Source organism: Pelophylax lessonae (assembly GCF_965119305.1).
Source record: "Pelophylax lessonae genome assembly, chromosome: 9".
Taxonomy (NCBI): Eukaryota; Metazoa; Chordata; class Amphibia; order Anura; family Ranidae; genus Pelophylax; species Pelophylax lessonae.
The window spans coordinates 124,354,271-124,380,119 of record NC_138776.1 but is presented as its reverse complement, the minus strand read 5'-3'; the positions used below and the strand labels follow the sequence as shown (position 1 = coordinate 124,380,119).

Sequence of the window (25,849 nt, the reverse complement as noted above, 5' to 3'; positions counted from 1 at the left end):
TTCACAGCGCCTCCCAGTGCTCACATGACTCCCTAGCTCTCTCCTCCAGGACTGACGTCAGCAGGAGTTCTCGGCCCCACCCACTGGAGCTGTCAGACAAGGAAGGGGGAGAGTCGGGGGGGGAGGGACTGTGAAATCAGGAAGAAATCAGTATATACACACACACACACACACACACACACACACACTATATTATATATATATACATATATACTTACACACATACAGACACACACCCTTTTCCAAATTATTATGCAAATTCTAAGTGTCACAAAGATTAAATATTTAGTTTTTCAGTTTAACTCGTGGATGGCATTGTGTCTCAGGGCTCTTTTGATGACTGAAAACAATTTCGGACACCTGTGATAATTAGATTGCCAGGTGAGCCCAATTTAAGGAAAAACTACTAAAGGAGGGTGTTCCACATTATTAAGCAGAGCACCATTTTCATGCAATATGGGGAAGAAAAAGGATCTCTCTGCTGCCGAAAAGAGTGAAATAGTTTAATGCCTTGGACAAGATATGAAAACATTAGATATTTCATGAAAACGTAAGTGTGATCATTGCACTATTAATAGATTTATGGCTGATTCAGAGCACAGACGGGTTTGCGCAGATAAAGGCACATTGAGGGAGATTTCTGCCAGATCCATGCATCGGATCAAGAGAGCAGCTGCTAAAATACCATTACATAGCAGCAAAGAGATATTTGAAGCTGCTGGTGCCTCTGGAGTCCCAAGGACATGTTGCAGTCCTCCAGAGTGTTGCAACTGTGCATAAACCTTCTATTCGGCCACCACTAACCAATGCTCACAAGCAGAAATGGCTGCATTGGGCAGAAAAATACATGAAGACTAATTTTCAAACAGTCCTGTTCACTGATGAGTTCTATGCAAGCCTGGATGGTCCAGATGGACGGAGTAGTGGATGTTTGGAGGACGGACACCCTGTTTCAACAAGGCTGTGACGTCAGCAAGGCGGTGGTGAAGTCATGTTTTGGGCCAGAATCATGGGAAGAGAGCTGGTCGGCGCCTTTAGGGTCCCCGAATGTGTAAAGATGACCTCTGCAAAGTATGCAGAGTTTCTGACTGACCCCTTTCTTCCCTATGCTTTCCGTAATAAAATCTTCATGCATGACAATGTACCATCTCATGCTGCAAAGATTATCTCTGCATCAATAGCTGCTATGGGGATAAAAAGGAGAGAAAGTCATAGTGTGGCCTCCATCCTCCCCTGACCTCAATCCTATTGAGAACCTTTGGAGCATCCTCAAGCAAAAGATCTATGAGGGTGGGAGGCAGTTTACATCCAAACAGCAGCTCTGAGAGGCTATTCTGACATCTTGCAAACAAATTCAAGCAGAAACTGTCCAAAAACTCACAAGTTCAATGGATACAAGACTTGTGAAGCGGCTATCAAATAAGGGGTCCTATGTTAAAATGTAACTGGACCTGTTAAAATGTCTAAAAAGTTAGATAGATTAAATTAAATAGCTTTTGATTTCAGTAAATATGCTGCAAACACAACAAATGATCACTTTCAGTTCTTTACAACCTATAAAGTGTTTTGGAACTTACTATGCATAATAATTTGGAACAGTGCATTGTAAGGTTTTCATGTTTAAAAAAAATACTGTTATCATTAGGACGTTTGTTCAATACAATTTGAATTGTACTCTTAACAGTTGATATGTGAAGCACAGACACTAGAACACATGTTCTTATCCAACAATGGGGATGGTATAAAGATAACATAGTTGCTTAACGGCCACTTTAAAACTGGGTGAGGAATGGGAAAATGAAAAAAGGCAGCAGGTTCTCTGGAATGTGGAGTCAAAATTTGAAATATTTTAACTGTAGCAGGAGGCAGTTTCTTTACCGAAGGGCTAGAGAGTGGTACAAAAATGAGAGTCTGCAACAGTGAAGCATAGAGAGGGTTCCTTGAAAGTTTGGGGCTGCATTTCTGCAAATGGAGTTGGGATTTGGTCAGGATCAATGGTCTCCTCAATGCTGACAAATACAGGCAGATACTTATCAATCACGCCATACCATCAGGGAGGTGTGCGATTGGCCCCAAATTTATTCTGCAGCAGAACAGCCCAAAAAATACAGCCAATGTCATTAAAGTGTCACTAAAGCCAGGACCCTGCATTCACTATATCTGGTCTCCCACAGTACACAAATCATGGAAATGCAATTATTTTTGTTAATATAAACTGCTAAATATCTTATTATCAGCAGTTAGAACAGTCTTGTGACTTCTATCAGTGTCCAGCCAAGCATGGGTTAAAGCTCGTAAGAGTTGTTTTCGGACTATCCTATGAGAATGCAGGACTCCTGACCCTCTGTCTGGACAGTGCCGATTGGTCCTGTGCTGATCACATGCACTCTCCCGGGGGAACAGAAAAACGGAACAGAACTGAAAGGACGCAAATCGGATGTCAGTGGATGGTCATCTGCTGACATCCGCAATCCCATTTACATGCATTATGTCCGTATATCACCGGCAAACGGATGGGGTGATATACGGACATACGGAACGTCCGTGTGAAAGGGGCCTTAGGGTATTCTCCCAATACACAGTCTTTTAGGGGCACTTTAGATAACCTAAATAAATGCAAACATTTTTTTAGAAGAGTAAAATTCAACTGAGTAAAACCTTGCATACTGTATGAGTTTTTGCATGCACTAAAGTGTGTAGCTCATTTCCTCACAACAGGCTACAGGGGTTACACAGCACAAAAAAAAAAACTCAGCTGTGAGAGGCACAAAACATTCACCTGTGTGATTTCCAAGAGCTTCTCCCAGAAGTCCACAAGTCATTACATTGTCCATGCGTTCTATTACCATTCAGCACATGGTCACAGACCATGAAGTGGGCTTGTTTCCAAGTCATTTAAAAGTAGATCAAGTAACATGAATGCCTGCCAAAATTCCATTTAACCTTGTCACTCTACCAACATAACCAAGCTAACTGAAGTCTCCATTAAGCTTCAACAATTAATTGTTTTCAGCATAGATGTCAGTAAAACAATACCCTTCTAGTCATTCTACAGAAATTAAAAGTAAGAAACCTTCTCTTAAAGGGACATTTGACCTGCAGCATTTTGCAAAGTGGGCATTCGAAATACACACTCCAAATATACTTACAGATTGTAGATCTTGTAATGGTTTTTATGCTTGGAATCCAAAAACCTTAAAAAGAAAATATGAAGCAGAATTATAATGTGAATAGATTTAATGGATAATACATGCTGCCTACTGTAAAATATGCTTGACCACAAACTACTGCCAACTAAAATCAAAACTATTCACACAAAAATCAGTATTTTTGGTGAAAAGAGTAGTCTAAAAGAAAGCTCTATTTGTGGGGGGGGGGGGGGGGGGGGAACATACATTTTAATTGGGTACAGCGTAGCACCACTGCACAATTGTCCATTAAAGTAACAATGCCGCGTTGCAAAAATGGCCTGGTCATAAAGGGGGGGTTAATCTTCCAGAGGACAGGTGGTTAAACTGTACATTATAATGTATAGCTATACTGTTTAGTAACACGTTATGTTATAGAAAGCATAAAATGGACCGCTGAGAGGGAACAGACTGTTTAATTGTATGTTAACCCAAACAATGAACTTCTTTTATCCGCTTGCCTTCGGGTCTGATAAATATACTATTAAATATTGTTTTTTCTGCTTGATGAGTGCAAAAACTACCTGTCTGTGCACAAGGAGGGGGTGTGGAGATGAGGTGGGGGCATGAGAAGAGGTCTGTGTTCTTGGTAATCCATCAGTAATGAAGCAAAGCTAACATGATGCACTATGGAATTCAGAGCCAAAATCACACTGTGCTGTCATGTCAAAAAGGATGCCACTATATTTCTGGCACGTCAACAGCTCTTTTCTATATTGCAGATTGCAATAAAACATAAGTATATGTGCTTTTACTGCAAAAAAAAAAAAAAAACATACCCTGTAAAAACCCATACATTTATAATGTCAATGAAGCATATACAAAAAAACAAAAACAAAAAAACAATCAATCAATCTAGCCCCTTTAACAAAAACTGACTGGGAAATAGCTGGTTTACCGGCAAAAAGGTTTGTAAAATACTTTCTCAGTTATTCTAGAAAAATCACAACTGAACCACATAATCACTGTATTATGAGAATTGTTCTTGCCCGTTTAGGTACTCCTTGAGAGCACTATGCATGCTGTGCTACACCCTTTATTTGCCATTGTACTAACTGGCTGGCAGCCAAATGTTAATACTACAAAGTCTGAAAGATGAGGAAAAACAATGGCAAGTACTGAGTGGACAAGTCTCATTGCGTGCAAACTATGAAGGTGGTTCCAGGCTCCAGAGCAACAGGGCCTTAGTAAGATTCTAGAGAATTTACTGCAGACATCGAAATATCAACAATGGCAAATCTTCCTTGATGAGCATTTTCTTTGGTTTTATTTTCACATTACTTTCAGACTGCAGTATTTTTAATTAATTTTGCCAAGAGCAACAACTAAAAAGCCTGCTTTAATTTCTAAGGCACCTCCAGAATCAGGAATTAAACTAGAACTTAGGGCTGGGCGATATGGCTGAAAACTGTATCACGATATCAGTGTTTCATATCGGTCGGTATCGATAATTATTGATATTTTTTATTACCCATTTAAAATAAGGACCCTAGGGTGAGAATGCAGGGCGGCGGGCATGGTGCAGGAGAATGCAGGGTACTGGCATGGTGCAGGAGAATGCAGGGCACTGGCATGATGCATGAGAATGCAGGGCACTGGCATGATGCATGAGAATGCAGGGCACTGGCATGATGCATGAGAATGCAGGGCACTGGCATGATGCATGAGAATGCAGGGCACTGGCATGATGCATGAGAATGCAGGGCACTGGCATGGTACAGGAGAATGCAGGGTACTGGCATGGTACAGGAGAATGCAGGGTACTGGCATGGTACAGGAGAATGCAGGGTACTGGCATGGTACAGGAGAATGCAGGGTACTGGCATGGTACAGGAGAATGCAGGGTACTGGCATGGTACAGGAGAATGCAGGGTACTGGCATGGTACAGGAGAATGCAGGGTACTGGCATGGTACAGGAGAATGCAGGGTACTGGCATGGTACAAGAGGATCCGGGGTTGTGGGCATACTACAGGAGATGCAGTGCTGTGGGCATGGTACAGGTAGACCATGCCCGCAGCACTGCATCCCTTGTAGTGTGCCCGCAGCCCTGCATAATGGCAGGTAGTGAAGCTGTTTCACTTACCTGTTCCAGAGGCGCCTTCATTTTAAAAATGGCGCCGCCCGGCGCCGGCACGTCATTGCGCACGCGCCGCCACCGCTCGTGTAATTTCGTCTATTCCCGGCCTCTCCCGAGCGGCGGCGGCGCGTGCGCGGTGACATGTATGCAACGGGCGGCGCCATTTTTAAAGCTTAAACCCGTCGGAGCGGACTTTTCGTTTTATCGTTCGAAGCCTTTTATTGCTATCGAGCACGGGACTATCGCGATACCCATCGGTATCGTTTTATCGCCCAGCCCTACTAGCACTATAGGCAAAAACTGGATTTTTGTAAAATCCTTTTCTCTGATGTTCATTGACAGACGCAGCTCTATATCTGGACCGATGGGTTTATGCTGCTCTCCATAGGAGTAGGACACTATGCTGGGGAAAAAAAAAATTTGACCACGCCTATAGGGCAGTCCCAGGGGGATACTCTAGGGATAGACCGATATGGTTTTTTTCAGGGCCGATACCGATATATTGGTCACAACTTATCAGGCTCGGCCGATATTTTGTACATCCTATGTCAGGGTCCGAGACTAGTCTTCTCCTCCTCAAACCATTAGGTGGTGATGCTCATGTAAGGGTAAAATGATGTCACATAGCATAATTACGTTTAGAAATGTTATTGAATATGCTACTCACATATGTACAAAAGATATAAGCAATTCCACATTAGCAGATATGCTGGCAGATCGGTATCTCTCACCCACTTGCCATACGCGATACCCGGGTGATACCGCTCCGTCCGGCACCCACCCGATACCGCTCCGTCTCTCACCTGCTTTGTCTCCCCCCCACCTGATACCACGCCGTCTCTCACCCACTTGCCGTGACACCCGGGTGATACCGCTCCGTCCGGCATACGATCTCAGAAGACACGAGGTCATGCAGAACAGAGCGGTATCACCCGGGTATCACTTAGGGCAAGTGGGTGAGAAATACCGATCTGCCAGCAGATCTGCTAATGTGGAATTGCTTGCATCTTTTGTACATATGTGAGTAGCATATTCAATAACATTTGTAAACCGAATTATGCTATGTGACATTATTTTACCCTTACATGAGCAATATTTGGAATATCGGTAATATCAACCAGTTCCGGGGCTGATACAGATATAATCGGCAAAAGTAAATATCGGCCCTCCGATAATCGGTCGATCCCTAGTATACTCCCACTGTGTGCTATAGGGCTTCAGTTTGTAATAAGCAGTGACAGAAGAACATAAAACCCAACTCAATAGAGAGGTGGGTGCTGTGTCCGTCAAACATCAAAGAAAAGGATTTTACGGTAAGACAAAAATCCAGTTTTCTTTTGTTCATTGACGGACACAGCTATACATCTTCTTGACCGATGGGACGTCCAAAAGCAGGGTCAATGAGGAGTGGGAATAACATAGCAACAAAACACACACTTCCCAAAGGCTAAACATAGCCAGGCAAAACAAGAGCTCAACCAGGAAAAACTGGAGCTTACCTGACAAAAATAAATACACCCTCAGAGGACTAAACCTCACCAATAGCGGCCTGCAAAACCTTGCGGCCAAAAGAATCATCCGTAGATGCCAACACATCCACCTTATAAAATTTTGTGAAAGTCTGCACTGACAACCATGTGGCTGCCTTGCAAACCTGCATCACTGACGCCCGATAACGGAAGGCCCAGAAGGCATTAAGCACCCTCGTAGAATGCGCCTCAACAGGGAGAGGAGGACCCTGACCCTTAATGGAATAGGCCTGCACCACCGTCTGTCTGATCCATCAGGAAATGGTCGTAGCAGACACGACCATCCCCCTACGGGGTTCATCCATAAGGACAAACCGAGAATCAGATTTCCGGAACGACTGTCACTGTCAGAGATACACCCCGATTGCCCGAACCACATCCAAGGAATGTAAGGCGATCTCTTTAGGATGCTTCGGACACAGAGAAGGCAACACAAGGTCTTCATTTAAAATGGAAACCAAAGACGACTTTAGGAAGGAATGACTGACAGGTACAAAGCACCAACTTGTCTCTGTGAACCACCAGGTGGGGTTAATGACAGGACAACGTAGCCAGCGCCGACACCCTGCGCGCAGAAGTATTAGACCCCAAGAAAGCTACCTTTTGTTTCAAAGTGAGCATGGAATCTCACAAATATTTTCAAAGGGCGGTTTCAGAAGACAGGCTGTCAAAGCCAGGGACTGTATAGCAGGATGGAAGATCGGTCCTTGAGTTAACAGATCTTCTCTGACAGGGAGTCTCCAAGGGACATCGATGACCAGCCATACTAGGTCTGCATACCAAGACCTGTGAGGCCAGTCCAGTGCGCCCCTAGGAAGCGTTCAGATTCCGGAAACGGTACAAAGACCCTCTGTGACAGCAGATCCTGTACTGCCCCAAAATGACCTTGTAGACGATCTGGGGACAAATGCAGATTGGAAGGAAAGAACCTTGCCGGAGGCAAGGACCGAAACTCGATCTTGTACCCAGGCTGAATCAACTCGTGGACCCATTTGTTTTGAATCCAGGAGGTCCACGGATCCAGGAAAGAAGCGAAGACATCCCCCCACCCAAAGTACGGGTGAGGGCACCCCTTCAGGCAGAAGCGAGTGTGTCTGTGGTCCCGGAGGGGCCCCCTCCTAGAGCCTTTTGGGACCCGCTGCGGGGTTACAGGTGGATTTTGATCCCTGGTCCTTAGATCCCGAAGGAAAAAAGGACTGCTTATGGGCTGAGAAGAAAGGACCAAGTTTACGACGAGTCTCTTTACTCCTGGCAGACTGCGGAAGCAGTACTCTTACCTCCTGTAAGACCCTTAATGATCTCCTTCATGGAAGCACCGAACAAGCGGTCTCCTACAAAGGGCGGCGGCCAAATCCACCTCGGAAAAGAATCTGAGGAGACAGAGAGGATGCAGGTGAAGGAAGAGAACGCTTTTTACTTGTTCCATTTTGGAGGAACAAATCTACTTTTGACACCAGTGACTGCAGGACAGCCGCCATAGCATACAAAGCGGACTGGGACCCTGCAGGTCCGCAGCCTCAGAGAAGGGGGGTCAGGTGGTGACATGCTCCAGGGACTCCATGGGTTAACCTGCAACCGCCAGCAAAATGTGTAAAATTGCGGCGAAAAAAAATACCAACCCACCACTGCACCAGCAGTGCTACAAGTGCACCAAAATCGATATAGCAGTAAGATAGAGCCAAATAACCCCCACAGGGACTCACCACCCCCTTCCCAGATGTCTTGATCATACTATAGTTGGCAATATAAGAAAGATGTAAGCTAGCAGCAAAAATGGATGAAATGCTTTAGAGGGATATTTTTTCTTCTCCCCCCCCCCCCCAGCCCCTCCACCCTGCCAAGTGCACCCCAGCAGGCTAGCTCCTAAGCTGCTGTTCTGCGTGTTTATTCAGACACAGAGCCACAGCTCAGCTCCGCCCCCTCTTTTCTCATTGGCTATGGACAGCAAATGAGAAGGGAGAGTCCATAAAAGGCTCTCGTGTACATCGCTGGATCGCAATGGGGTTTAGGCAAGTATTGAGGGGGATGCTGCACACAGGTTTTTTACCTTTATGCATAGCATGTATAAAGGTAAAAAAACTTCAGCCTTTAGAACCACTTTATTATACTGAAGATGACAAAAACTGTATAGATAATACCAGCTTATTACAGTGGAAAATTAGTAAAGAAACTGCCCAGAGGGGTATGAAAAACACAACATTATCAGAGTCCAGATTTTTATGTATTGTACACTTTTATATTTTATATTTAGATATTAAAATATAATTAAAAAAAATAAGCAGCCCCGAATATCTTCACAATAAAAGACAAATCAATGCTGTGCACTCTTTTCAGGAATATTTAAAATGGTTTTAAGATAAGGTTAATTTCTGCCTACTAGGCCCTTAGGGTGTCCATGCCATAGGCAACCTATCTGCTCTTGGCAGCAGTAATTTTTGGTCTATGAAGGAAACAATGCCACTCTACTGACCATGAAGCAGTTAAATTCAAAACAGCAGAACTTCCTCCTCAGAGATCATTGGGGCATTCTGAATTGTGATGCTGCACACCCCCGCTCCTGTCTAGACACACTAGGCCCACCACCTCCACATAGTTGTATCTGTTTCATCACCTCAAAGCTTTCCTTTACAGTACTGGTAACTGATGTAGAGCATGTACACGAATGTCAACTATGAGGATAAGTGTATATTCATGTATTACACAGCAACATGCATGCAATGCCATTATTTAATCTGAAGGCAGTTTCTCCTACGATTAAGAGGACAACTCAAATTCCCTGGTCCAATTCCCTTTCCTCTCCTGACAAAATGTAAAAACCATAGAACAGCCCTCACACACAGATGCATTCACCACTCCAGGCTTCATACCATTGGCAATAGGAAAAAGCCTGGGCCCTTACCAAACTTAATACATGCACCCAGAATAGCCATGGCTAGACCCTGAGCGTGTACCTTGGATGGAACATGATCTTACAGATAGGGTTTTCCACCCATAGAGCTAAACTGAAGAGCCCACCAGCTTGCAAACCCTGCCAAGATGGTCTCTAAATTATCTGCTATTGCCCAAAAGACAAGCTCTGAGAAGTAAAAGGAAGCCCTGATTAAAGCTTAAACCCCTAAATAGAGGTCTGTCTGAAGAATTTAGTAGCAACTATCAAGTTAGTTGGTACAAATATACTTTAACAAATTTGCCCATTTAAGGCAAAGCAAAAAGTTCTCTTGTAAGAACAAAGCTCCTACCCAATAAAGCTCCCCTCTTCTTTAGGAAGCAGGGGTCCAAACCATGTGCAAGCTCAAGAGCAAAAAGGACAGTTTTTTTTAAATTTCTGATAATCCGTAAAATATTTTGTAGTTGAAAAGGCTGAAGTTTTACCTTAACCACTTTACCACTGAGTACTGTAGTACTACTGCGGCAAAGTGGCTCGTTATCGTCCGACGACGTAGTACTACGTCGTCAGACACTCCCCTTTTTCGGCGGCGCGCATGTGTATCCAGTCACAGCGGGAGTCGGGCCAGGGGAGGAGCAGCGGCGATCGCCTCTGCTCTTCCCCGATCGTCGGGGATCTAGTGTGGAGATCCGCCTGCTTGTGTAAACACAAGCGGGCGGATCTCCCAAGTGACAGGCAGGGTCAGATTGCAGGGTTCAGCATAGCTGAACCCTGGATCTGTCCTTGTGTCACACAGTCACCTCCCCCCCACACGTCAGTAAGCACCAGGCATACATTAACCCCTCCCTCTCCAATAAAATTAACCCCTTCCCTGCAAGTGTCATTTTTACAGTAATAGTGCATATATATAGCACTGCAGTAATGTCACCGGTACCCCCAAAAGTGTCAAAAATGTCAGTCAAGGGTCCGATCTGTCCGCCGCAATGTCGCAGTCCCGCAAAAGAAATCGCAGATCGCCGCCATTACGCGTTAAAAAAAAAAAAACACCAAAAATGACAGAAATCTTTCCCTTTGTTAGTAAACGCAATAACTTTTGCGCAAACCAATCAAAATACGCTTATTGTGAATTTTTTTACCAAACATAGGTAGCAGAAAACAAATTGGCCAAAAATTTAAAAAAAATTTAGATTTTTACATTTTTTGGGGGGAATTTCATATAAAAAAATGTGAAAAATATTGTTTTTTCAAAATTTACGCTATTTTTTTGTTTATAGCGCAAAAAGTAAAAATCACACAGGTGATCAAATACCACCAAAAGAAAGCTCTGTTTGTGGGAAAAAAAAGGACGTAAATTTCGTTTGGGTACGGCATCGCACGACCGCGCAATTGTCAGTTAAAGTCGCACAGTGCCGAATCGCAAAAAGTGGCCCAGACGTAAGACAGCAAAATCCTCTAGTGGTAAAGTGGTTAATGCATTCAATGCATTAAGGTAAAAGACCTACCTTCTGCGTGCTGCTCCCCCAACAGCCCCCCTAATACTTACCTGAGCTCCCTCTTGATCCAGCGTTGTGCATGAGAGTCTCAGCTGTCCCTGGGACTTCCTCTCCTCATTGGCTGAGACAGTATTGGGAGCCATTGGTTCCCATTGCTGTGAATCTTAGCCAGTGAGCTAATGAGGAGAGATTGGGTGGTGGGTGGCGAGGCCACGCCACGGCTCTGTATGTCTTATGGATGCACAGGGCTTGGGAGCGAGCGCACCAGTGCCAACACTGCAAGTGGCTTGCTATTGGGGGCACTGGTCCAGAGCCAGGAGAACCAGTGGGGGACCCGAGAAGACATGGATCAGCGTTGCTTTGTGCAAAACCACTGCGCAGAGCATGCAAGTATAACATATTTGTTATTAAAAAAAAAAAAAAAAAAGCTAAATCTTTAACAGCGTTAAACATTGTGGGGAATGTATCAAAACTGGAATAGCCACAGTGCATAGCAACCAATACACTTCTAGCTTTCGTTTTCAAAGCAGGACTAAACCCATTGATTCAGTTTCCCCAACAGTTACAATCAAGGCAGCATGCCATGAATGACAGCTATCAGTTGCTTGTACTCTCCATGGCAACTGCAGATCAAACAGAGGCCAAGAAGCAGCTTTCCTTGGCTGTAAAGGAGAGGAGAATTTATTTCTGCTTTAACTTAACAAGCTGATTGGTTACTATGCACAGCTGTCCATATTTTGTCCAGTTATGAAAATTAACACAAATAGTCTTCAAATGTTTTTATTAAGCTAGCAAAAGATCAGTTTCTGGCTTCCAGCAGAACAACAGACTATTTCAGACGCTGCTACTATATCCCATACACAAATAATGTATAAAAATAGGTACGGCTATGCAGAACAATGGCTACAGTGCATATAAGCGTACAAGTACAAATTAGTGTTGCTCTCGACTGCAGTAAACCAGGATTTAAGGTGAATGTCAGTTACTGGAAATGTAAAAGGTCAGAAAAGATTCTAGAACTTTGGGCTGGATCAGAAAAACCCAATACAAACTCTATTCCCAGCACACAGTAAAATAATACTGCATATTCTCAACGGAGACAACGTTCATCTAACTAGACCTAATTTGATTATAGATAGAACAAAGGCATGCAGGAACCACCAGTCTAATGACGCGATTTACCATGGATGGCATTTTGGTGCCTTTGTGTAGCTACACATCCTGTTAGAAAATGAAGGAAGTTGTTTAGACAATGCAATCTGGGTCACATCTAGTTCACTTGTAGCCATTTGGTTAAAAAGCATACACCAAGCAAAAAGGTAAAATAAAAAAAAAAGAAGCAGCGGAACTACAATAGATTTATGAATGTGCAGTACAAATCGGGTATGGTCAACTAATGAGTCTCTATATACGGATTAGCTTCCAAATTTGTACTAGATAAATGTGTGTGCACAGATTAATCCATTTAATAATGCAAATGTACAGTGCAACAAGCTAACATTGTTTATATCTCTCCAACCCTGCAAGCTGGCCTAGTGTGAGAACTGCTGTGTCAGTATTCCCTAATATGGTGAAAAAAGGATATGATGAGCTGGAAGAGAGATAACATGAGTGAGGAGAAGCACTTTTAAATAAAAAGATTATAGCTAAACACAGCTGAAACACATTATAAAAGTTATTTGATCTGTCAAAGGTTCTGCATTTCTTTCCATTCATTTGATTTACAAAGCCCTATCAGGCAGCATGGCCAGGTTGGCTCTCTACTGCTTGATTACCACACTGGGCCAGCAAGAAATGGAATAATAAGGACAGCAGCATACTGTTGAGCTCCACCCTCTGCTCTTTACTCCCATGAGGATACCAATCAGCCCTAACTTTTTGACCACTGACAGGTTAAGTAAACAATATTAATTATCTTGTTACAATCGCAGCTAAAAAGTGGATGGGATATTAGGCGGCAAGTGAACATGTTGTCCCTAAAGTTGATGTGTTCAAAGAAGAAAAATGGACATTGCAGGTTGTTGTGAATGGGGCTGCATAGCAACAGACTGTTCAGGGTGCCCATGCTGACCCTTGTCACTTGACAAAAGTGCCTACAATGGCCATGTAAGCATAAGAACTGGACCACTGAGCAATAGAAGAAGGTGGCCTAGTCTGATGAATAACATTATCTTTTACATCATGTGGATGGGCACAAGTGCATGTGTCAAGAAGTGGCACCAGGTTGCACTATGGGACGAAGGCAAGTCAGTGGTAGTGTGATGCTTTGGGCAATGTTCTGCTGGGAAACCTTGGGTCCTGCCATTCATGCGGATTATACTTGACATATACCTCCTTCCTTAACATGGTTTCTGACTTCGTACACCTCCTTATGGAAACGATATTCCCTGAAGGCAGTGGCCTCTTTCAGCAGGATATAGTACCCTGTCACACTGCAAGAATATGAATGAGAACACAAAAACGTTTCTTTCACTCATGGTTAGCGTTTGGCTGAAGCCATTTATTATCAACCAACTGCGTTTACTCTTTTTAAATCATAATGACAACAGAACCTACCCAAATGGGCAAAAAATTTGGGGGAGCATACCCATGTATTTCTAAAGCTGCTGCAGCTATGAACCAAAAGACATGTATATTAAAAAAGAATAGCGCGCAAATGCAAAAGAAATAACTACCAAATCTGAAGACAATCAATAAATAAAATGGATATAAAAAATAAAAAAAATATATTCGGTCTGACCAACCCTCCCCACCCCCCCACACACACCTGTACTCAGTGTCCACCATCAAGTGGATATAGGAGGAGTCCCCTGTAGTGCATTTGCACATCCTTCCCAGCAAGGAGTATTATCTCCATGGGTTAGAAAGGCTGGATTCATCTCTTTTTCATGGATAGTGTAGGACCCACTGATAATGGGGTACTTTGACGCAGTAGTGGGCTTGAGCACGATATGGCCATATGGTGGGACCAAACCCCCATTTTTATTTATGGATTGTCTTCAGATTTGGTAGTTATTTCTTTTGCATTTGCGCGCTATTCTTTTTTAATATACATGTCTTTTGGTTCATAGCTGCAGCAGCTTTAGAAATACACGGGTATGCTCCCCCAAATTTTTTGCCTGTTTATTATGTATTCGGTCTGACCAGACTATCGAGGTTGAGCAACCCTCCCCACCCCCCCACACACACCTGTACTCAATCAGTGTCCACCATCAAGTGGATATAGGAGGAGTCCCCTGTAGTGCATTTGCACATCCTTCCCAGCAAGGAGTATTATCTCCATGGGTTAGAAAGGCTGGATTCATCTCTTTTTCATGGATAGTGTAGGACCCACTGATAATGGGGTACTTTGACGCAGTAGTGGGCTTGAGCACGATATGGCCATATGGTGGGACCAAACCCCCATTTTTATTTATGGATTGTCTTCAGATTTTGTAGTTATTTCTTTTGCATTTGCGCGCTATTCTTTTTTAATATTTTAAACTACCCAAATGACCCTGATGATTTTGGCCTGATAAGTTGACACAAAGGGGTTTGAATGGCTATTAAAAAGGTAACCATCCTCACCTGTGATCTGTTTGCTTGTAATTAGTGTGTGTGTATGTGTAAAAAAAGAGTTTCTGGACTCCTGACAGACCCTTGCATCTTTCATCCAGTGCTGCACTGAAGTTTCTAGATTCTGAGTCATAGGAAAAGCAAAAGAATTGTAAAATGATCTGCAGAAAAAGGTAGTTGAACTGTATAAAACAGGAAAGGGATATAAAAAGATATGCAAGGAATTGAGAATGCCAATCAGCAGTGTTCAAACTCTAATCAAGAAGTGGATAATGAGGGGTTCTGTTGAAACCAAACCAGTCAGGTAGACCAACTAAAATTTCAGCCACAACTGCCAGGAAAATTGTTTGGGATGCAAAGAAAAACCCACAAATAACTTCAGGTAAAATACAAGACTCTCTGAAAACATGTGGTGTGGCTGTTTCAAGATGCACAATAAGGAGGCATTTGAAGAAAGATGGGCTGCATGGTTGAGTCGCCAGAAGAAAGCCATTACTACACAAATGCCACCAAGTATCCCGCTTACAATACGCCAAACAGCACAGACAAGCCTCAAACCTTCTGGCACAAAGTCATTTGGAGTGATGAGACCAAAATTGAGCTTTTTTGCCACAACCATAAAACACTACATTTGGAGTCAACAAGGCCTATGATGAAAGCTACACCATTCCTACTGTGAAACACGGAGGTGGATTGCTGATGTTTTGGTTAGGAGTGAGCTACAAAAAGGCACAGGAAATTTGGTGAGAATTAATGGCAAGATGAATGCAGTATGTTATCAAAAAATACTGGAGAAAAAATTGCATTCATCAGCCTGGAAGCTGCGCATGGGACGTACTTGGACATTCCAACATGACAATGATCCTTAACACAAGGCCCTGTCTTTGGCTACAGCAGAATAAAATGAAGGTTCTGGAGTGGCCATCTCAGTCTCCTGACCTCGATATCATTGAGCCACTCTGGGGAGATCTCAAAACGTGCAGTTCATGCAAGACAGCCCAAGAATTTACAGGAACTGGAGGCTTTTTGCCAGGAAGAATGGGCAGCTTTACCATTTGAGAAGATAAAGAGCCTCATCCACAAATACCACAAAAGACTTCAAGCTGTATTTGATGATAAAGGGGGCAATACACGGTATTAAGAACTGGGGTATGTAAACTTTTGACCAGGGTCATTTGGGTAGTTTGTTGTCATTAGGATTTAAAAAGAGTAAACACAGCTGATTGATAATAAATGGCTTCAGCCAAACACTAAACCATGAGTGAAAAAAGTTTTTGTGTTATTCATATTCTCTGAAAAAAGGCCAAGAAATCAAATTCTGCTAGGGTATGTAAACTTATGTGCACAAAAAGGATTCGCTACTGTCGGCTTGGTGCCAGATACCACAGCATACCTTCAGAGGTCTAGTGGCATGTATGTGGTGATAGGTCAGGGCTGTTTTCATCACAAAAGGGGGCCCTATTTAATATTAGATGGGTGGTCATAAAGTTATGGCTGATCAGTGTATGCCCAATGCCATCATATACGCATCTAAAAAGCATTAGCTGGAGTTCAGCTTTAATTTGTTAAATTAATCTAAATCTTCTAGTACATCTAACAGTACTCTCTCTACAGGCTAACAATGCTGCTAAGGTTGGCTTCTATGCTCCTCCACTAAGCGCAGTCACCTTTATAAGTCTGTTACTGACTGGATCACTAGGTGAAAAATTAAAATAAAAAAAATAAAACTAAGCTATCAAAAATTTAAGGATTGGTTAACTGCAATAAATTCCATTTTGGTTGCGTTATGCTTTATAGCTGAACTCCAAATTTTTCACTAGAACTGAATAGGATGATCTGTCCCAGCATAGATCTTGGCTCGGTACTATGTTGCTCTGTTGTCTGCAGACCCAGGATATTCTGGGCTTATAGCCTGCTGATAGATTCTGTTCCTTCCACAGCCACTCCCCTGCAGCAGCTATAGTCTGTACGCTCCCCTGCAGCAGCTATAGTCTGTACGCTCCCCTGCAGCAGCTACAGTATGTACACTCCCTTTTGTAGTCTTTCAGTCTCTGCAAATTATGCAACTTCCTTTACAGCTCTGATGGTGTGTAGTACCGAAAACTTTTCCCCAAAAAATTGCGCTTGAAAGACCGCTCTACGAATATAGTGTGACATAAAATATTGCAATGAGCGCCATTTTATTATTCTCTAGGGTCTCTGCTAAATATATATATATATATATATATATATATATATATATATATATATATATATATAGATAGAATGTTTGGGCATTCTAAGTAATTTTATAGCAAAAAAGACAGATTTTAACTAGTAAGCAAGAAGTGTCAGAAAAAAGGCTTAGGCATGAAGGGGTTAAACTGACCTCAATTGCAGACTAAAGTTCATCCCTTTAAAGTGGAAGTAAACCCTCCTCTGACACTTGTACCTATAGGTAAGCTTATATTAAGGCTTACCTATAGGTACTGTAAATATCTCCTAAACATGCACCGTTTAGGAGATATTTACCTTACATGCAGCCAGTGACGTCACTGGCGCATGCGCTCTGAAGGAACGGCCGCTGGTGCCGTTCCATCAGAACTCCGTGCCGTGACCGTCGGCTCCCGCGCGGGAGTGACGTCACCGCGGCATCTGGCCAATCAGATGGCCGGATGCCGCGATCCCGGAAGACGGGCGACTGGACATGTCGCCCGTCATACAGCTAAGCGGGCGGCACGGCAGGGGCTCGTTCTAAGGTATTTCATAATGAGCTAGTATGCGATGCATACTAGCTCATTATGTGTTTGAGGGTGAAAAAGAAAGAAAAAAAAAAAAGGGTTTACAAACTCTTTAAAGCGGAGTTCCACCCGAAATTTATACTTACCTCCATCTTCTCGCTCCCGGTCACCTGAAAAACAAATGGATAATCGCAATTTTTTTTTTTTTCCACTTACCTTTTAGAGAAAATATACTTACCTTACTTCCTGCTTCCTCCCCTCGGCGGCCACGGCGATTCGTCACTTCCTGGCTTTTGCAATGATTCCTGGGAGCTGAACGTCATCGCTCCCAGGAATCATTGCGCCTGCACCGGCCCCGACGTCAGTTCCGGGGCGCGCGCGTCATTCCCTTCTAAACCGCTTCTGGGCATGCCCAGAAGCTGTGGAGGGATGACGCGCGCGACCCGGAAGTGACGTCGGGGCCGGTGCAGTGCATCGTGGGACCGAAGGAGGAAGAGGACCGAAGAGGACGCGGAAGAGGATCGCGCTGGCTTCAAGCTGCCCACACCTGAGATGGCAGCGCTGGAGAAGACAATTTCAAGGTAAGTATTTCTCCTGAAAGGTAAGTGCAACCCGGGACAGATCAGAGGCTAGCCATTGTGGAATGTGCTAGCCCTGAGACCCGGTTCACACTTCTGCGTGTGCCGGGTTCGCATGTCATGTCGGAGCGCACTGCTCCGACATGACATGCGATCAGCTGTGCGGTGCGAGTATAGCCATACAGTTTGTATGGCTAAATTCGCACCGCACCCGCAGCAAAGACGCACAGGAGGCATTTTTGCTGCCGCATCAGGATCGGATCGCACAGCGGTTCACACTTGTGCGATCCGATCCTGTGCGAACTGCACGATCGCACTGCGATATGCGATCAAACTGGGGGGGTCGTTAAGATTACATTGACACCCCCAGCGGATCGCATATGGCAGTGTGAACTGCCGGGGGTGCGTGTGCGATGCGGGAACAGGCTGCGAATTCGCAGCCTTCCCGCATCGCAATAGTGTGAACCGAGCCTAAAGCGGAGTTCCACCCTAGTTATACATTTTTTTTATAAAAATACCCCCGGGACAGTTAAACTGTAAATGACCAGAAAGATAAGGTTTCTTTTTAATCTCTTTCAGCATTGTTGATAAACATTGCCGGCTGCTTTTTTTTTTTTTTTCACAGCTGTAACTGCTCTGAACCGGTTACATGAATGGAGGAAATGCTGGATTAAGATTGTGTGGGGGATTGAATCAAGCGCGGCTCTAGATTACATCTTTATTAGCATTCAATCCCACCCAGTCACACCTACAGGAAGAGTCCAAACTTCCCAAGTCTGCCTTACAGATGCAAGCATTCAAGAAGAAAACCCCTTCATACACAGCCGTTCTGAAAGTTACCTGTGCTGCTGCTGGGAAGGATGGAAGAGATCACAATTAGAATTAAATCCTGACCAACTAAATATGCCTACCAGTGCAACCAATTAAGAGTCCCACCCTCCCAATACCCTGCTCATTTACATATGAGGGAAACCCCTTCATAATACCGTCCCCATAGCCCTTCCTCTGTCGTCTTGCAGTAAGCCATTATTCTTTCATATACTTTGGCATGCTACAAGCAGAAATGGCAGCGGGGGAGGCATGACACATTTACACCTTTCTCCACCCACATCAACTTCTAGAAACACCCACAGTAACCCTAGGACCCACCCACATCAACTCACAGAACTGGTACAAGTGAGTCCCATACCCTGCCCGGAAGATACAGAGGTTTAAAGGATGATGGGAAATGTAGTATCAGGACTGGTAAAGAAAGGACACAAGAAGTCAGAGAACTTTGAAAGTGATAAAGGGCTCTTTCACACGGGCGCTCCGTATGTCCGTATTTAATCCCATTTTTTTGCGGATGAAAAAACGGACATAATGCATGTCAATGGGATTGCGGATGTCAGCGGATAACCATCCGCTGACATCCGATTTGCGTCCTTTCAGTGCTGTTCCGTTTTTTGGAACGGAACAGAACCCTATTTTTTCTTCCGTTTAAAAAAAAGGAACGGATGCAAAATCGGATGTCAGCGGTGTCATCCGCAATCCCCATAGACATACATTATGTCCGTATATCATCCGCAAACGGATGGGATGTTATGCGGACATACGGAGCAGATGACACAAGTGTCATCCGTGTCCATGAAAAAAAAAATGCCGCAGCGGGGAAAAAAAAAAAATCGGAGCGGCCGTGTGAAAGAGCCCAAAGTCTTTTTTTTTTGGTTTAAAAACAAACATGTTATACACACCTGCTTTGTGCAGTGGTTTTGTACAGGGCAGCCTGGATCCTCTTCTTGGGTCCTTCGCCAGTGCTCCTGGCCCCTCCTTCCTGCCAAGTGCCCTCACAGAAAATCTTGCTATTGGGGCATCCAGGCCGGTGCCGCTGCTCTGTGTCCATTCAGACACGGACCCGCGTCTCAGCCCCGCCAATTGCGCCCGCTGCTGTGTTCCAGCCAAGAGGGAGAGTCCAGAATAGCCAAGGCTGGATTGAGATGGGGCTCAGGTAAGTATTAGGGGGGGCTGCTGCACACAGGTTTTTTTTATCTTAATGCATTAACATAAAAACCTTCTGCCTTTAGAACAACTTTAAGCCAGGAGTAGCATCACAGAAACCTGCTGTATGCAAGGGCGTGGTTTCCGCATGGAGCTGTGAAGGCGCTTTCTCTGTGATCTCCTCTGGAGGTATCTTCTCTACGCTTTACCAGCACCTTACTAGAACACCATACCCTTGCTCTCGCTATGGGGAAACGCACAGGAAAGTCCCTGACAGCTAAAAACCCTTCTTCAGGGTCCATCAAGGTTACTGGAATCTGAAGATTGCTTAGATGGAGGCGAACTAGTCCACTCGCCTTGTGGTGGTGGCTCTGCCCTCAGACAAAGAACCCTCTTTGTGCCGTAGTTCTCCGGCCTCTTTCTACAGTTCAGACAGAGAAAGCCGCTTCCTGGGGAGATCGGAAGTAGCGGCTCCGGTCAGTGGACTTCCTACCAAATCAGAACTGGCCTCGATGCTCCATAGCCTGCAAAATGCTATTAAAAAGGAAGTGTGGATCGGATTTATCCAAAAATACTGCTACGGGTAGAAGAGTCTGAACAATCATAGAAATAATATTCAAATCCATGGCATACCCGAAGCTACTAGAGAGGAGGACCTGTTACCTACAATTCGGGGGATATTTAACAAATTACTGGGCAATCCTGCTGATGACCCAATAAAGAAAGAGTCCATTGTGCCCCACGCCCACAAAACCTTTCCTTGGAGATTCTCAGGGACATGATCTGTAGGGTAAAATCATCAAAAAGAGCAAATAATGTCCGAAGCGAAAGAGGCCGCGTCACTAGAAATTAATGGAGCTCTTCTCCCTTTCTTCCCTGACAAAGCCAGAGAGACAATAGATCAATGCCGAGCCTTACAGCCTCTTACAGAGAAGGTTCGTCACAACGCCATACAATACAGCTGGGGATTTCAAGTCTGCCTCGTCGCCACCAGAGATGGAAGAACTGCTACCCTTCGCTTCCCTGAAGACCTGGAAAAGTTCTGTATGGACCTCAACATCTCTCCTCCAGAACTCCCAGGTTGGCAAGATCGACATCCCTATACTGGAATCTACATCTGCAGCACAATGGCAGAAACCTACCAAGAAACACCACACTGCTACGCCACACACAAAAATGGGTAAGCGTCCACACGGATCATTGCTGAGGCCATACTCCACAACTAGCCAACGTTCCTCACCTCCCAAAGTGTGGCCACTTTTCTCCTACCTTTTACCAACATCAGAACCTGCTCTCTTCAGCTTGGTTGGTCTACACAGCGGTCCTATTGTTCACATGTGCCTCCCAGTTTATTATTAACATTACCACGTTTTACTTGTTATTTTATAATGTTTTAACACAGTTTGCTGGTTTTCTTTTGCACTTAATGCATTAGGAGTGCCTCCGGGGGGTGAGCGATACCTCATACTTTGTTTGTCGGCCTTTGCTCTCCCTCTGATGCCTTCCCGCCTTCAGCCCCCTAATGGGGCTCACTGTACCTCAGACCCCACTCATGTTCGCAGCCTCGGCGAAACTAATGGTGGATCGAGGGATGGCGATTCCCTGTTTAAGCACTGCAAACGTTAGCGTGCCTTGACTGGACTTGATCAGAAAATTGTTTTACCCATGATTTTCTCTCCCCTCCCTTTCCTATACAACCTTTCTTACCTCGCGCTACCCTTTTGTCCTCCACCTCCTCGCCTATACCTACACCCTGCTCCTTTACAGAATATATTGATTAATCAGTTGGGCCCCTCTCTGCAATCCCCATGGCAATCATCAACCTAATTACGATCAATGTCAGAGGTCTCCACGTCTTCGGTAAGAGACATGGTTTGTACAGGGAACTTAAAAAGGCTACACTGATGTAGCTTTGTTTCAGGAAACTCATCTCACACACTCAACTACCACTAGACTGTTCTCTCCAAACTTTCCAGACTGGTATTACAGCCTCTCTGATTTCCATAAAGGAAAAGGGGTGGCCATTGGTTTTCGCAGAGGGTCATCCTTCACGTGATGCCACTATGGTGGATATGTATGGGAGATACTTATTTTTAGGGGCAATCTGGGAAACATGCCCTGTACGTTAGTGAATGTATACGCCCCCAACCAAAATCAAGTAGATTTCTTGTCTAACACCTTAAGAAAATTGAAGGAACTTGGGAAAGGTTGCATTTTTTTAGCTGGAGATCTCAATGTTCCCCTGTAACCCAAACTAAACACTTCTTTAGGTAAATCATCCCCATCTCATACAAGTCTCACCTTTCAACGTAAGCAACTCCATGACACACAGCTAATGGATACATGGCACATTATGCATCCTTCAGCACGATAGCTCCTTTTCACAAAGACACCAAACCTATTCCAGGATCGATTATATCTTCATCGACTGCCACCACTTAGAGTCTATTTTGGCTTGCGATAAATTACCTTATTACATATCGGATCATGCTCCGATTTGTTTAACACTGAAGGTTTCCTCCTTGCCCATGAAATCCTCCAACTGGAAACTTAACGACTCTTTACTACTTGACGAGGTGAATAAGTCCCAGATTGGAGCGGATATCTCATCCTATTATATTGAGAACACATCCGACAATACATCCCCTGCGGTTGTCTGGGAAGCCCACAAAGTGTTTATATACGGAGCAGATTCATAGAGCTAGGTTCACGCAAGAGAGGTTACAGCACCAATCTGGTCTCCTCCAGAAGATACAGGCTCTCAAAACGTAAAACACAAGGCTTCCCTGTCACTATCTCTTCTCCAATCCTTAAAGCGCAGCTCCACTTTTGTTGAGAAAAAAAAAAAAACACGCCCCTCTGGGTGATCCATGTACATTGCAGGGATTTTAACAAACTTTGTTGCAGATTCCTACCTTTTGTTATTCTGAATAAATCATTGTTTGTTCCTCTCATGCCTCTGTGCTGAGTGGGTCAAATGGGAGAGGTTTCATAATTATCTGTCAGCTGTGGCAGCTGCAGGGCACTAATGAGGAAATCTGCTGGGCCTGCATCCCTTTAGACGTGTTCCTATATGTGTATCTCACCAAAAATAAAGTTTTTCTTGCAGGGGATGCCAGAAATCTGACTTGTATCTTAGGCAGACTTCTGGGAAAATTGGTGAACCAATCACACAAGCAGGAAATTATGTTTCTGGGGTGTGATCAGTACACATTTTGTGTACAGAACAGCTCCAGGTAGCCATATTTCACTGCATTTTCAGAAAATTACAACAGCTGCAGGTTGAAAAGGAAAGGTAATTTTTAATTTCAATATGATTTTTGTCACAATTGTATACGCTATATTGTAGAGCTGCACGATTCTGGCCAAAATGAGAATCACGATTTTTTAGCTTGGAATAAAGATCACGATTCTCTCACGATTCTCTGTGTAACAAAAAAAAATTGGGATAACTTTACTGTTACGTTTTTTTTTTTATTCATTAAAAAGTTTATTAATTGCGTTTGAAAGACTGCTGCGCAAATACAGTGTGACATAAAATATTACAACAATCGCCATTTTATTCTGTAGGGTCTCTGCTAAAAAAATATTTAAAATGTTTGGGGGTTCTAAGTACTTTTCTAGCAAAAAAAAACTGATTTTAACTTGCAAGCAACAAGTGTCAGAGAAAGGTCCAGTCTTTAAGAGGTTAAACTTCCTTTCTTCCTGGCAGAGGGATGGAAAAGATACAATGTAATCATTTTGTTTATAGTTACTGGGAGACTTAGGCTACATTCACACCTGAGCGTAACGTTTTTCGCGCGTTTTTTACCGCGATTTTACCGCGATTTTTGCGGCGTTTTTTACCGCGATTTTTACCGCGATTTTTGTGCAGGCGTTTTTAGATTGAATAGAGATCAATGGAAAACGCCTGTAATCTGCCCAAAAAGAAGCTCATGTACTTTTTTGAGCGTTGGGCGTTTTGTATACAGCGTCAAAACGCTCAGATGTGAACAGGGGCCATTGAAATGAATAGGATTTGTCTTGTTGGGCGTTTTGAGAGCTGATCCTAGAGCAGAAAAACGCCCCAAAAACGCCCCAAAACGCCTAGATGTGAACGGAGCCTTAATGCTGATAGGCGTTTGCGGGAGGAAAGATACAATGTAATCATTTTGTTTATAGTTACTGGGAGTTTTCCACAGCTGTTTTCTCTGCTCCCTCAGCTATGCAAAGAATCGAGACTATGTCAGGTTTAGATCGTCAAGGGGGGTGAATCGAGATCGCGATTTTCATACGATTAATCGTGCAGCTCTACTATATTGTTTTTTCTTTATTTGCTGATTTTTTTCCCCACGAAAGTGGAGTTACCCTTTAAACGCAAAAAAAAAGGGAGGAGCTGAAAGCTATTCACTATGTTAAACATAAATGCGCTTTCCATAAATTAGCTCAAAAAATATACGAATGGGGAGACAAGCCCAGTAGATGCTTGGCCGGGTCATTGCACAATAAAATAAAAATCAGCATCTTTTATATCTAAAAATAAAACCCCAACAGATGCGCTCGTGTATGAATCTAAAGCCATAGCCAAGGAATTCAGAACTTTATACCAACACTTATACCAAGTACAAAAAACCCATCGGAGACGAACTATGATGCAGGATTTTTTTGTCCCAAGCTTATCTAAACCACCCCCCCCCCCCCCCCAAACACCTACTACCGCGCTTTTCAAGACAAAGTACTCTCTTTTCTAGCTACGTGTCAACACAATTCGATCGGGGGGGGGGGGGGGGGAGAACATTGCAATCTGAAACATTACATGCCAATGTTCCGGTCATCCCCAAACCTGAGAAAGACCCTAGTCTTAGTGGGAGTAACAAGCCAATCTCACTTTTAAGCATTGATGCCAAGTTGTACGCAAAGGTGTTATCCTCCAGACTTTTGCCTCTGATCCTTCGACTCCTCTCCAGTGATCAGACAGGCTTTATCCCTGGCAGAGAGGCTAGAGATAATGCAGCTCGTACAATCTCCCTCATTTCATATGCCCAGAGATTTTATCAGCCCACCCTACTCCTATCCACTTATGCTGAAAAAGCATTTGATAGGGTGGACTGGGAATATCTGATGTCTACTCTCTCCTATTCGGGCCCAATATTTTGCCCATGATTGCAGCATTGTATAATGCCCCCAAAGCTCAAATCCGGGTCAATGGCATTCTGAGTGACACTTTCACGCTGTATAAAGCCACTAGACAGAGTTGTGCTCTCTCCCCTATCCTATTTGCCCTTTCCCTTGAACTCTTCCTCACATCCATCCGTAATAACCCCAATATTCATGGAATTCAAGTGGATGATCAAGAATACAAATACGCTGCGCATGCAGATGATATTTTACTTCATGTTCAACAACCCAATATCACCTTGCCCAATCTCACGGTGGCCTTTAACATCTTTGGGAATATTTCTTATTTTAAAAATAATCTCTCCAAATCAGAAATACTCAAACATTTCAATGACCAGACCGGAGGCTAGGAGACTACAACCCAATTTCCCATTTTCCTGGCAGCCCTACACTCTAAAATACTTAGGGATACATTTGATTGCCAACCCCTCCAAAGCATTTCACACTATCTACATCCCCCTTTAAAATACATCAGACAAGATCTCCACAAATGGAACCATTTAGCCATCTCATGGTTGGGCAGAGTGAACTTCATTAAAATGAATGTACTTCCAAAAGGGAGCTCTTTTTCAAATGAGCCCCTTTAACATACCCTGTTTTTTTAAAAATTCTGAGGTCTTTAATCCTTAAATATGTATGGTATCGTTCACATCCACATATCTCCCTGTCCACTCACCAGGTTGAAA

At 43.7% G+C, this 25,849-nt stretch overlaps 1 protein-coding gene across 1 annotated transcript in view; it reads right to left on the bottom strand.

Moving 5' to 3' along the window:
- The window catches only part of PTEN (phosphatase and tensin homolog), a 126,862-nt gene that overhangs the window by 54,332 nt on the left and 46,681 nt on the right, over positions 1-25,849 (bottom strand). Inside the window, exon 3 of the mRNA XM_082268323.1 lies at positions 3,150-3,194. Coding sequence (XP_082124449.1) covers positions 3,150-3,194 — 45 coding nt within the window. The remainder of the gene's footprint in view (positions 1-3,149; positions 3,195-25,849) is intronic.